The following is a 14,008-nucleotide window of genomic DNA, read 5'->3' on the forward strand; positions in this document are numbered from 1 at the left end:
GAAGGGGGCAGGATTGGGTAGATTTATGGAGGGTGGGTCATCTATGGTAGCCAGTTCAGAGGCAGCATTCCATCGATTGACAGCTGCCGAGGAGCAGTCAGCGGGTGACAACTGAGGGCCTTGCTTGTGTGCTTCCCCCCGTGGCATCTGACTGGCCACTGTTGGGAACAGGAATCTGGGCTAGAAAGACAACTGGTCGGAATCAGAAGGTGGCTCATAACACGTGTGGGCTCAGTGTCTCACTGCTATCACCCATGTGGAGTAGCTGCATGCTTAGTTTGCTGGCCAGCACAGCGAACGTGATGCACAGATGTAAGAGCTGCATATTTGTGGTGTGCAAACTAAGTATGTGTGGCTGCTTTGCTCAGTGGTTTTTATAAGAGGAGACTGGTAAGCAATATGCACTCTGTATGCCATATAGTGCAGATTTGTTACTAATTTTAGCCATGTTAATCTGTTGTAGAGAAAATAACAAGGAGTCTTCGTGGCATCCTTAAAGACTAACGGAATTTCAAGTTTAGTGTTCTTCATTTTTCCTACATTTCTTCTGTTTTTTAAAATTGGGGGTTTTTTTGGGGGGGGGGTGCAAATAGGTAGCCTCGCCTAGGGCACCAAAAAACCTGGCCCTGGCACCTGGACATCATTTGTTACATGTTACATAAGGTACATAAGAAGAGAAGAACAGATATTAAAAGTTCTGCTTTACAGTCCAGGGTACGACTGAGTTATTCAATTTTGTCTATGAGAGTGCATAGTAGTAGTAGTAGCAGCAGCAGCAGCAGTAGTAATCTTGGCCAGGCATTCAGTGTGCAGTGTTTCCAACTTATACTTTCTATAGTTCTTAGATTACAAAATGGCCAGCTGGGCATTCAGCCTGGATTGATTCTTAGGATCTTTCAGGTGCTATTCCATAAAATGGGTTGAACTCTTGTCAATACGTGCTTTTTTGGATGAGATCTCTATCAAAACTTTTGTCCATAATGTAGTTGAGCTAACTACTTAAAATAAGGTCACCTTCCTGGCTAATGTATTGTCTAAAATGTTTAGCTGAAACATGTTTGGTGCATAGATAGAAGCTAATGTTAACCTTTGAGTATCCAACACCTCTTTGTCAAAGATAAAATGGCCTTTTGGATCTATTTCTATGCCTTTGAGTGTAAACTACAGTTTATGGGAGAATAGCATAGGTATTCCTCTGGCTTTGGAAGAACCTGCTGCCATGTATTGAAGAGAACTTTTTTTAAAACTGAAAAAGTTTGATCTCTGACTTTAGATGGGTTTCCTATAACAGTAAAATGTCGGGATTTAGATTGAAGAGGCTGGAAGTGATCTTCTAAAGTTTTATTTTATTGTTTCGGCCTCTTACACTTGGTGAGGTTAGTCTATAACTTTCTATCATTTTAAAGTTTCTAATATAACAGCTTCAGTCAGTGCTATGAATTGAGACCTAAGAACTCCAATTATTATTAATTTAATTTATATCCTGCGCTCCCTATGAACGTACAACAAAAAATTATAGCAATAGAGATTAAAACTTTAAAACATCAATTCCAGTCACAAAAGCAAAAGATGGCAATTTGAGAATCATGCTATACCGATTCTATTCGGTGTTTGTTGGTATTCTGATACAGCCATAATCTACAGTTCCAGGTTTACGAACTCCTTGCAGGAGGGGCCGGATAATAATCAATTATCACTATATCTACTTGATATTAAAATTTCCCTGAAATTATGAGAAATTAAAAGTTCTTGTATTTAAAACTGACTTACTAATTAACTTAGTAATTAACCTCCCTTATAGCAAAAAATAGAACCTACGATCCAGGAGATAATTATCAATATTTAGCAAAACCGTCATTAAATAATTATTCAATAAAATTAAGCTCTTTCCCCTCTACTGGAAAAATAATAAAACAACAACTCTTAACAGTTAACTGTAATTTATTAACCTTTTATGCAGTAATCAAAAACAAACTTACAGTTGTTAGTTTTATAACCGCTCAATTCCCACCCCCTCTCACTCTCCTAATCTACATAACTATAATAAAGTAAAAATGAAGTGATATTAGTCTAGGCAGTGACTGAGTTGGGCAGTGGGCGGCTGAGAAGAGGAGAGAAGGGAGGAAGGTGACTGATAGAAACAGTAATGCTGCCACTCTCGGCTGGGCTTCCTCGTGGGTCGAAGAAAGTGGCGGTGGCTAAACCCAGCTTCATACACCCAGTTTTGCTCCCTCTTTCACAGGCAGGTCGAGTGACCAGTCCTGACTGACTCTTGTTGGGCCTATTTTTCTGCTGTTCATCTGACTTCCCCTTGGCACAGCGGAATGACTTTCCATCTGTTGGGCTTTCATTACTGGAGTTGGAAACATGGTACCTTGTATCACCCTGAAGATATACCTAGAATATTAAAAAGAGTGGGGAAAGTTGTAAATAAAGGTTAGTTCAGTCTGGCATTTCAGTGTGTGGCCTTGGGAAAATGTACTGTCCTGACTTGAGAGTAAATAATTTCCATATCCATTTGGTTATAACTACCATTCTTTCTCTCAATAACTAAGGACCATAAACCCAGAAGCTGTGCTTCACCCAAACAATTGCCAGTTATGCTGAAACCAGCAAAGCACTGATCATCAGAGAATGACTTGGTGATTCTGACTGCAGGTAGTTTGACATTTATTTACATTTCTAGCTATATGGGGGGAAAGCAAGTAGGTAAAAACTCATTGACGGCATGTGCAGCATAGTGCCCATATTTATTTGTCCATTACATTTCCTCTGCCCCTTCCTCCAGAGATCTCAAGGTCCCTCGGCCATTTTAATCTCAAGAAATATGTGAGGTGTTATGACTGGCCCAAAAAGTCACCTTGAGAGCTTCATGGTACAGCATCAATTCTGTTGTATGAAGAACAATGCAATCATGTTAGCCCCTGCTCAGCTCTGCAGCTTGAAGTGGTATCACAGCTCAACATATAAAGTGTTTGGAGGAGACACGGGGAGGTAACACTGTCCAGGTCAGCTTTAATGCTCAATGGATGGCCTCTCCCAGATCACTTCTCTCTGCTAAGCCACAATACTGGGTATATAAAAGTAATGCAACATCAAACCAGTAGGACTAAAGTCCTCACGGCCAAACAGAGCAAGCCCTAAGCAATTGCACCCTTGTAAGTCCACTGCCCCGTGGTGCAGAGTGGTAAAGCTGCAGTCCCGCAGTCCAAGCTCTGCCCACAACCTGAGTCCGATTCCGACGGAAGCTGGGTTCAGGTAGCCGGCTCAAGGTTGACTCAGCCTTCCATCCTTCCGAGGTCAATAAAATGAGTAGCCAGCTTGCTGGGGGGCGGGGGAGTGTAAAAGACTGGGGAAGGCAATGGCAAACCACCCCATAAAAAGTCTGCCATGAAAACATCGTGATGTGACGTCATCCCAGAGTTGGAAAGGACTGGTGCCTCTTTAAGCCCACTGCAGGGCTTAGAGACCAACTAAGCAGAGTCAAACTTTGCCAAAGGGCAAAAATGGGTTTAACTCTGCTTAGGTAAATCCCCTGCTGAAAAAGCTTCTCTGAGCTCACTATTCAACTTTAAGACTTTAGATCTGCTGTGATGTGGAGCTTTAGCAATATTTCTGAGGTCCTTATCCATACACATAATGGCAGGGCTTTCACTAAGATGCTAAACCAGCTTCAGATTACAGGTAAAGAGGCTCGAAGAATGGAATGGCCCTTCTTAACACCAGTTAAAGGTGCCACTGGACTCTAACTTTGTTCTACTAGTTTTCTATCTGGGGGTTCTTTGGCCAACCTTTCAGTCATATGAGATACCCTCCACTCCCCCGCCCCGCCCCCCGATGCCAAAACAACATTCTTGGTTTACCACTTCAGTGATAACTTGGATAGAGACAAGAAACAAGAGTAGGAAACCACAAGGAGAACTGGAGGGAGCCACAGATCAAAATGCATCTGTGCAGCAACCGGTGGGGAATTGATTGCTTGAGCCGGAGAAAGCAGAAGCCTGGGGGGGCAAAGCAACTGCTAGTGAGGAATCAGTGACAAAGAGTGCAGTCGGTGTGTAGGCCTTTTTTCATGTGGTGGTTCTGCTTTTTAATTTGTTTTGATCTAATTGGGGCTGGATTGATTTAAACTTGAAAGTCTATTTTAACCAGTGGAACAGTATGTGAGCTTGAAGACTGTGCCCTGAGAGAAGAGCAGAAATTTTATGTCTTTTCCCCATTCTGTTCCACATATTTCAACACCTATAGTAACTAATTCCCCTCAAATACAGGCTGTGGTGTTACTGAAAGTAACAGCTGCGCATCACCTACAAAAGTAGTGCTGTTTGCTTCATGCCACTTCACACATTATTGTAAGACAGGGGCGGGGAACCTCCATCCGCAGGCCATTTACAGCCCACAAGACCCCTTGGACTGGCCCCCAGCAGCCTCCCTGGGCCCAGCTGGCCTGTAAGGATCTCTGGGCCGTGCTGTGCGCCGGCCTCCCAGGCCCAGCTGGCCAGCAGCGATTGCAGGGCTGCACACCAGCCTCCCCATTCCCAGCTGGCTGGTGGCGATCTCTGGGCCGGGTTAAGCGCCAGCCTTCCCACCCAGCCAATGGCAATCTCCAGGCTGCGCGCCAGCCTCCCCACTCAGCCGGCGGTGATCTCCGGGCTGCATGCCGGCCTCCCCTCTCCAGGGGTCACTGGGCTAGGCGGGCCAGGCTGCGTAGCAGCCTCCTTAGGGCGGTTGGCTGGCGGGGTGGTGGTGGTCATGTTTTAGTTTCCCTTTCATGTTTTTGTTCCCCCTTTCTGTTTCCCTTTCTTCTCCCCCTTTATTTTCTTTTCTCTCCCCCTCAATTCTTTATTTCCCTTTATTTCCATTTCTCCCCCCTTTCTTTATTTCCTTTAATTCCTTTTCTTCCCTCTCATTTCTTTATCTCCCTTTATTTCTCTCTCTCTGTTTCTGGAGCCTGAGTGGTGGGTGTTGTGAAGGACAGTTGGTGGGGTATTTGGGTGCCTTGGGTCTGGTGGGAGCAGCTGCAGTTTCTGCATGAAGGGAGGGAAGGAGAGGTGGCAGGGGTGGGGGGTGGGAGCCAGCTTCCACCAATTCAACTTCCACTTGATTATCTCAGATGGCGGGACCTAATATGCTAATATTGTACCTAATATGCTAATGAGTTCCTGCTGGTCCGTGAATGATGTTATAAGTTTCTAAGTGGCCCTTGGCAGAAAAAAGGTTCCCCATCCCTGTTATAAGACATAAACCTAAGATACGGCTTTGAGTCTAGAAGCTCCTTAAAGACCAACAAGATGTCCAGGGTATAAGCTTTTGAGAGTCCACCCTCTCTTTGTCAGAAAGCTCTTCTACTGCAGGCCAACACTAAAAGCGTAAAGCGTGAATGGGAGAAGCAGGTGTTTTAGAACAGAGGCACACTTTACAAAGAGCTGGGATTGGCTGTGACCATAACTCCCTGTTGAGTTTATACTCTGTGACTGACGCAGATCTATTGCAGTGTAATGCAGGAAGCAAAGGCAAAAGAACCACAGTGCACCAGGTCACACGGAAATGAAATTGCTTTCTATCCCAAAGAGTTCTGGGTCAGAACTAGTAAAATACCTGGGAAACAGAGCCACCACTATCGACATGATGCAAACCAAGAAGAAGCTTGGATCAGCCAGGTGCCTCTGCATGATCCAGTACGGGTTGGCTGGTGGGTTGCAGAGAATGCAGGTAGCTCCAAAGATGACAGCGAAGGAGAAATATAGTACAATGCTTCCTATCATCGTAGCCTCATATATCCAATTCTGTTTTTTGTTTTTAAAAAGAACAAGCATATTAGAATCTACTTCTCTGGTGTGTGAGATGATTAGAAAGGCAGAAATATAAGTTTCGATAACCCCCTCCCCCATAACGTCTTGTTATGGATTAAATCTGGGGATCCTTCAGCTACTGTGCTCCCTTTCCCCATTCCTACTATTGATAACTGAAAGACTTCTGCTTTACAGGGAAAAAATACTGCGTCCAAATCTCAAATTGTAGTTAGCTCTAGGGTTGCCCCCTGCGACCTCCGGCAGGAGACTTTTTTCATGAGTGCAAAGTGCACATGGCGCGATGATGTCACCTGCAGGTAACATCATGCCAGCAATGTCACGCGTTGGCCGCTCTAGGAATTTGTGGGAAAACTCTGGTTTTCCTGGATGCTCTAGCATTCTGGGAGGGAAAAACTCTTATGGTACCTATTGTACCATAGAGTTTTCCCTCCTAAATTGCTAGAGTGTCCGGGGAAAACATAAGAGTTTTCTGGAAACGCCTAGAGTGGCCGGTGTTCGATGTCTCCAGTGTGATGACATCACTTGTGGGTGATGTCATTGTGCTGGCAACATCGGGGGAGGTTCCCCCCACCAGCCCAATGTGAGCCAGCGGGTTGGGAATCTCCCAGGCAGGAGAACCCCCGCCCAGCCCGGGGGCTTGGCAGCTCTAGTTCACTCTCTCCACTGCAAACCATATTTAAACTGTGGTTCAGAATACTGGTTTGTAGGGAAAAGAACAAAACCACAGCCTGTGGTTTGGATGCAACCAGAATACTGCAAAAGCAGCTTTCACGGTTGAGCCATAAGTGGAGGAAAGAGAGAATGCACAGGCCCAAAGTTCATTCCCATTGTCTTTATGTGGAAACCATGCCACACAGAGGAATTCAACATTTGCTCCAATAAATTGTTCTCTTCATGACCCTCAACCCCCTATCCTCTCAGGGTGGACACAGAAAGTTGAGAAGCCTATGGGAGCTGCTTGGAAGCATACTGAGTGGCACCTTTGGAGAAGAGGTTTTCTGTAGACTCCAACCAGCCTGTTAAGCTTCTGTTACCACCCTTGTGCTTTTGTAGCCAACATCCCACCTTCCCTTTAAGTACAAGTGCCATGATTTTATGCAGCTACCCCTCCTGTTTGAATCCTTCCTTAGATAAGCAACAACATGACATAATAAATGAAGTGCAATGAGAGAAAAAAAAAATGTGATATTTTTAAATGGGCCTTTAGAGCAAGGTGGAGACTTCAGAATAAGTAGATAGTTCATATTCTCATTTCCAGTTCTTCTGTATTAACAGGCTGGAGATATGTGCTGCTAAGTCTTCATGCAGTTTCTCTGTCTCTCTGGGTCCTGTTGATCATTTCAGCCACTTAGGGCTATCTATCTCTGACACAAACAGGGCTTCTTAAAAGCAGAAACACACAGGAATGCAGTTCTGGCTGGCTTGGTGTCAGGGGATGTGGCCTAAAATGCAAATGAGTTCCTGCTGGGCTTTTTCTACAAAAAAAGAGCCCTGGACACAAAGGTCCCTAGTAATTGCATTCAACTCCATCCCCCGCCCTTGGCTCATGCGCAGGTCCCTAAAGCCCCTTGCTGGGGAGAAGAAGAAGAAGACTATAGATTTATATCCCGCCCTTCTCTCTGAATCAAAGACTCAGAGTGGCTTACAATCTCCTATATCTTCTCCCCCCGCAACAGAAACCCTGTGAGGTGGGTGGAGCTGAGAGGGCTCTCACAGCAGCTGCCTTTTCAAGGACAACCTCTGCCAGAGCTATGGCTGACCCAAGGCCATTCCAGCAGCTGCAAGTGGAAGAGTGGGGAATCAAACCCGGTTCTCCCAGATAAGAGTCCGCACACTTAACCGCTACACCAAACTGGCTCTCACAGAGGGGATCCCCTGTCCCCCTGACTCCCATTGCTTGCAGCCACTCAAAGTGGCAGTGGGGGGAAAAAGATCCTGCTGCAGCATGTCACTTTTGGTAAAAAGCTGGAAATGACATAGGGTAGCTCTAGGAATCACTGGAAACTCAACAGAGTTACCACAGAGTTTCCAGCAACTTTTAGAGCAATCCGTGTCAGTGATGTGATGCCACAGCCGGAACCCCCCTCCCCAACAGTCCTGCCAGATTCTGTGTTAACAAGGTTGTGATCTGCACTGCCATGTCTACTCATAAGTAAGACCCCCAACATGACTGGAATTTACCCACAAATGAATCAAAGAATGGATCCTATGAAACAGAGAGAGGGAGATGGAGTCAGTCAAGGCCTCTTAAATTGTCATTAAGGGACAAAGCAGCTGTTTTGTGAGATCAAGCCTGATTCTCACATTACGTTTAGATACAGCGAAGTTCTCACAGTAAATGCTATTTGAGTGGGTGCTTGTGTGGCTAGCTGATATATTTGTCACATCTTGGACTGCCAAAGCCTATTTGCTGTGGTGCTGAAATACGAGAGTATATTCCAAGGAAGACATTCACCATGTTGCTAGTAAAAGTACATTTTGTGCTAATCTTTGCTGATCCAATAATACTGCATGAATTAACCTTAGAGAATGTAGAACACACTCACCACAGATTTGCTTTCTATCAGAAGGTGTAGCAATATTACAAAGAAGATAGAAGTGTTCAGAGGTCCCCCAAAGGAAAAGATGTCTATATCAGAACCAGCATATGTCTGCAAAGGAACAAGAAGTTTATATGTTCTTGCCTCCAGTCCCACAAAAGTCCATACGGCACTCTTTCAACTTTTTTCTACTTTTCTTCTCACTAATGCCTAGTGAGAAGGGACTGTCTCTCCTAGGGTTGCCAACTCAGAAAATACCTTAGGACTTTGGAGGTGAAGCCAGGAGACTTTCCCATTCTCTAAAGTAAATAAAAATACAGTCATGCAATTTCCCTGAGTAGTCTTCATTTCCTTGTTCCCCAACAGCAGCAGCAATTCCAGTAAATGAAAGTGAGCACACTAACAAAGCAGCCAAAATAAACAGAGTTTGCAAGCACACACTTTTGTGATCTCACTGGGGCTTTACGCACAGGAGCTGCTGTATTTCCGACCAACTTCTTCAGACTAACATAAGCAAATGGAAAGAAAGACGTCTGAAATTAATCAAAAACAAGCACAGAGAGTGCTCTCTCTCTCTCTCACATACACACACACACATACACACACTTACTGGCTCTGATTCCTATACAAAGACTTCTGATACGAAAGCAAGCAGAAGGACTCTGCTCTCTCACACACACCTGGCTCTGTTAGTGACCCCTCCCAATGCAGCTTTCACTTCCTGCTCAAATTTAAAGGCACACACACACACATTTTAAAATGCAAGGTGTCTGCAGGGGCGGGGCTTTCTCTGCTGGCCAGCTGGCTGGGGGCAGGGTGGAGCTTGGAAAACCGGGAATTCCCCTGCTGGGACTGGGGAATTGGGAAGCCTAGTCTTTCCCCCTATGTCCCTTGGAGAGCCTTGAGAGAGATAGATGTTCATGATGCACCATTCCCAGAGAGCAATGGCCAGCCGGCAAAGATGGGTTGACTTGGTCCCCCCTTGTCTGTTGATATAAAAAACAGTGGCCATGTTGTCTGTTGCAATCTGGACATGGTAGCTGATTAGAGAGGGGAGGAACGAATGCAGGGACCTTTGTATTGCCATTAGCTTTAGGCAATTGATGTGAAGCATCCATTCTGAAGGAGTCCAGAGACCTCTGATCTGGCATCTAAGTGGGCTGCCCAACCCCACTTTGAGGCATATGTTGTCACAATGGAGAGAAGGTGAAAGGCATTCCCTCTAGGAGATTGAGCTGGACAGTCTACAAGGACAGGTAGTCTAGGAGGTTGAGGCACTGTCAGAACAGTGTCCTGAGGTTGTCTGTGAGGGCAGAAGGCACGAACAAACCAAATTTGGCGAGGTAGCAACCATAACCTGCCAAAACGTAAGACAGATGTGGTCGCAGCCATTGGATTGCTAAGGCTGGTTGACGCGAAGATTGCTGAAGAGCAGCAGCCAACGTTTGAATTGTGAATGCTGTGATCAAGAGGGAGGAAGGCTAGATGTGGGAGAGTTCACAGCCAAGCACCTATGTATTGAAGGTCTTGAGCTGGAATTAAATGGGACTTGGCAAGGTTTACACACAGACCAAGGGAAGCAAGAAGTAATAGAGTCACATTGATGTCGCTCTCTAACTGTTTCGATGAATGCGAGACCAGCAGCCAGTTGTCTATGTTCTGGAGATGTTGTGAAGATGAAGAGTTGATACAACCACCACCATAGATTTCGTGAACACTCGAGGAGCAGTGGACAGGCTGAATGGTAGGGTGCAATACTGGAAGTGTTGATGTCTTACTGAGAAGCACAGGAATCTTCAATGTTGAGGTGTGATTGTTATATGAAACCAGTCATCCTGGAGATCCAGAGATGCTATCCAGGACCCTTGAGGAATCAGGGGGAGAATGGATTGAATGCTGATCATTCTGAATCTTTTGTAGATTATCTGTTTAATTTTTGGAGATCCATGATGGGTTGTTTGCCGCCATCCCTGTTGGGCACCAGAAAGTATATGAAGTAAAAACCCTTCCGATGTAGATGTGGAGGGACGGGTTCTATAGCTCTCTTCTGGAGCAGATCTTAGACTTCTGCTTGCAGTAGGGGGATGGGTGAGTGGTGATGAATCGATGGCGGCGAAGAGGGGAGATGAACTCGATGGAGTAACCAATGCAAATTATGGTTACTACCCATAATTCTACTTGTGCCAAGCCTTGAGGAAGGGGGACAGTCTCGTGCCTGTGGAAGGAGTGAAGAGGTTGTGGGCAAGGCGAGTAAGGAACAGAGCCAAAGATACTGTTTGGAGGGAGGAGTAGGCTTTTTAGTGGTCTGAGGTTTTTGTTGGTACGACTGTTTAGTTTGGGTAGTTCCAATAGTTAGATTGCTTAGGAGATCTTTAATGTTTTTTATAAAAAGATCTCCAGGAGCAAGGCCAGGTGAAAGACTGAAATTGTAGCTTGTGGCCATCATCCATGGACGTCAAAAGCTTGTCTTTAGAGGCATGGAATAACTCCTGACCATCAAAGGCGAGATCTTCAATCTTTTGTTTGACGTCAGGCTGCAATTTGTGAAACAAAGCCAAGCATGATGTCTGAGAGCCACAGAAGTAGCAAAAACTCTTGAGGAACAAGAACCAGCATGACAGATGGCGTTAATTTGCTGCTTACTGACTCTGGAGAGCTCAGAAACTAAGTTGGTTGCTGTCTTTTGAGAGGCATCAGGTAAGGCAGAAATAAGTGGAGTAAAATGGTTTGCAAGACTGAAGATGTAGGCAGAGAAGTAAGCCAAACAGTTATTAATTTTGGAGTTTGTGGATGTGACGGTGTACATCTTGTGGGCTAGAGTATCTAGTTTTCGCCCTTCATGATCAGGTGGAGCTGGATGTCTAGAAGGTTTAGCCCTGGTAGCTGAGTGAACAATGATAAAATTTGGCAGTGGATGAGAAGGAAAAAAACTTCGAATCAGGGAATGAACTCAATACAAGGAGTTGAACCATTTTTTAAGTTGGCAGGATGGAGGCAGGCTTGTCCCAAGCTTTGTATAGCCCCTCAAGATGGACAAGGAGCATGGGTATGAGAGAACTTGCAGGTAAGTCAGCCTGAACAAGGTCATGGACCATGTTAGGTGAATCAGATGGTAAAGTTATATTAAGGGCCTCAGCCATAGTGGTTATCAGGTTGAGATAAGTCTTGGAGCCTTTGGATGGTGAGAGTCAGACTTGTTGGGTGACATCAAAGCCTGGGGAACTGGGAAAAGCTGGATGTTCCACTTCCGAGATAGAAGAACCCGAGTCTTCTGAATCTGAGTCATCTGGGAGTTGAGGTGGCATTTTAGGATTCTCCAATTTGGTAAAAAAGTCTTCCCGTGATTGGACTTTGAAGGATTTTGAAGGTGAAGGAACAACATGAGCCACTGTATCAGCAGCAGTGGTTGAAGCTGAAAGTAGGGACATGATGAGCCAGAGAGAGGCGACGACCTCGAGAAGGCTAGAGAGTAGGATCGAACTCCCTGTACCAAGAGAGCCTATAGTCATCATAGGAAGGAGAACTGGGAAAATGGCGATAATACTGTTGATCTTGTGGAGATGGAGATCTGGAGAGAGAGAAGTCATAGTGACCATGACAATGACAATCCCGTCAAGCGGCGATGTGGAAGTGAGAGCGGAGTGAGAGCAGTGATGTGGAAGGTATACTTGAGTAGAGATGTCTCAATCATGCCGAACCAGAGAACGGGAATGTCGAGAGTGATGGGACACCTGAGTAGAAGACTCCCGGTATAAAGAGAACCCAGGAGATTTAAATGAGTCCAGATCAGGAGTTTTCTTTGATGGACTCGCTGTTGCAAGTTAGGATTCATGAGAGGGTCAGGCTCAAGTATGTCTGAAGGCAAAGCACTATGTACTGAAGGAGATCTCGATGGGATCTGACTGGCATCCAAGAGAGTGTTTCGAACGAGCTGAGGCATATTGGAGATTACGTCAGTCGGAGTTGAGAGTTCAGATGGTAGGATGAACTGTGTTGAAGATGAGGAGATAACAAGGATTGGAGGCATAGTAGTTGGCTTAGATACCATAGCTGTCAAAGTTGATTTCGAGGTAGGAGGTTGCAAAGTCTTCGAACTGGGGAAGTCACAAGGTTTCTTCGGAGCCACTATTGAAGAGTCGGAGTGGTGGCGAGATTTTTTGGAGGATTTTCATCCAGTCTTGGAGTGGTGAGAAGAGCCCTTGTTGATGTTACACTGTTTTGAAACTTGAGTTTGAGGAGCAGCTGATGTAGTCAAATCTCCCACTCCAGAGACGGGAGGCAGCGAAGCACAAGAGGCAGACATGCCAGAGAGAGACTTTTCCAGAAGGAAACATTGGAGTCTGGCGGCCCTGTTTTTATGCACTTGTTTGCCAAAACTGGCGCAGTGAGAACAGGAGTCCACTTGGTGGGCTTCACCCAAACAAAAGAGACAGTAAGAATGGCTGTTGGTTGTCAGAATTTTGACCCCGCACCTTTGGCACTTCTTACAAGTAATTTTCCCTTCCATTTGCTCTGGACGGGAGAGGAGAGTGGAGGAAGAGAAGATAGAAAGAAAAGCACAGAATGAGGGCCTTTCTTTCTTTCTTTTGGATGAAGTATTAAAGAGAGAACGACAAGAAAAGCGAAAAGGAGAAATTTAGAATGATACCATGAAGGAGTAAAGAAGACGAGCTGAGGAAAAGGAATGCAGAAAGGTAGATGTTGTCTGAGTGGCGGTTAGGAAGAAACTGAGTGGGAGGAGTGCCTTCCTCTCATTCCAGGCATGTGCAGTCAATATCTGCTCCCCAGAGTGGACTGGAAAGTGCACCAAAAAGATGCTATTGGAGACTCTGAGGTAGGGATCGTTGCTAGGCGCAAAGCCCATGTGACTGCACAGATGACCACTCAAAGATCATCAGTAAGCAACCTGTTTTTCCCCTGCTGGGACTGGGGAATTGGGAAGCCTAGTCTCTCCCCCTATGTCTGGGCCCTTATCTGGTGGAGTGAGCTCCCACGGGAGATCTGAGCCCTGTGGGACCCAGTTTCGCAGGGCCTGTAAAACGGAGCTCTTCCGCCAAGCTTTTAATTGATCCAGCAGGTGTCCCCTGAAGTCATCACTTTCCCCAGCACTTTACTACCTAAGTGTTCAAGTTATGCTGAATACTACCAGCCTGTATCTGGTTTTATGACTTGTTGCCAATGTTATGGATCATGGTTTTTGATCTATTTCGATAATCCTGTAATTACGTTACTATTAGTCTGGATATGGTTTGTTTAATGCTGCTGTAAAGTTTTTTAATGTTATAAGCCACCCTGAGCTTGCTTGCGGGATAGGGTGGGGTATAAATTAAAAAATTAAATTAAAATTTAAATTATGTCCCTTGGAGAGCCTTGGCTCTGTTGACCAACATTCTCACTATGAGAACTGTTACCATGGGGATGGTTACAGATTGCTGAATGTTCTTTGTGAAGTGTTTTCCTGTTTTTTGCAAAGCTTTAACAAAGTACCTGTGAAATGCAGTAGAAAATCAGTTCTGCTCATAAACTGAGCTACAACTCTTGGACATTTAACTGAAATATTGGAATAATATCCAAGAGAAGAGCAGAACCACATGTAGATTGGAATGGAGGATATCTGCTTAACAGGGACAGGTTCCATTTTAAAAACTTACTTTG

The 14,008-nt window shown here is 45.1% G+C and overlaps 1 protein-coding gene across 1 annotated transcript in view; it reads right to left on the minus strand.

The window, feature by feature from the left end:
• Window positions 1-2,210: 2,210 nt before the first annotated feature.
• The window catches only part of LOC132577568 (phospholipid-transporting ATPase VD-like), a 66,217-nt gene continuing 54,419 nt past the window's right edge, over window positions 2,211-14,008 (minus strand). The window contains exons 18-20 of the mRNA XM_060247359.1: window positions 8,360-8,464; window positions 5,599-5,786; window positions 2,211-2,397 (exon numbers count right to left, since the gene is read on the minus strand). Of these exons, the coding sequence (XP_060103342.1) occupies window positions 2,211-2,397; window positions 5,599-5,786; window positions 8,360-8,464 (480 nt within the window). The remainder of the gene's footprint in view (window positions 2,398-5,598; window positions 5,787-8,359; window positions 8,465-14,008) is intronic.

This window comes from Heteronotia binoei, chromosome 9 (genome assembly GCF_032191835.1).
Source record: "Heteronotia binoei isolate CCM8104 ecotype False Entrance Well chromosome 9, APGP_CSIRO_Hbin_v1, whole genome shotgun sequence".
Taxonomy (NCBI): Eukaryota; Metazoa; Chordata; class Lepidosauria; order Squamata; family Gekkonidae; genus Heteronotia; species Heteronotia binoei.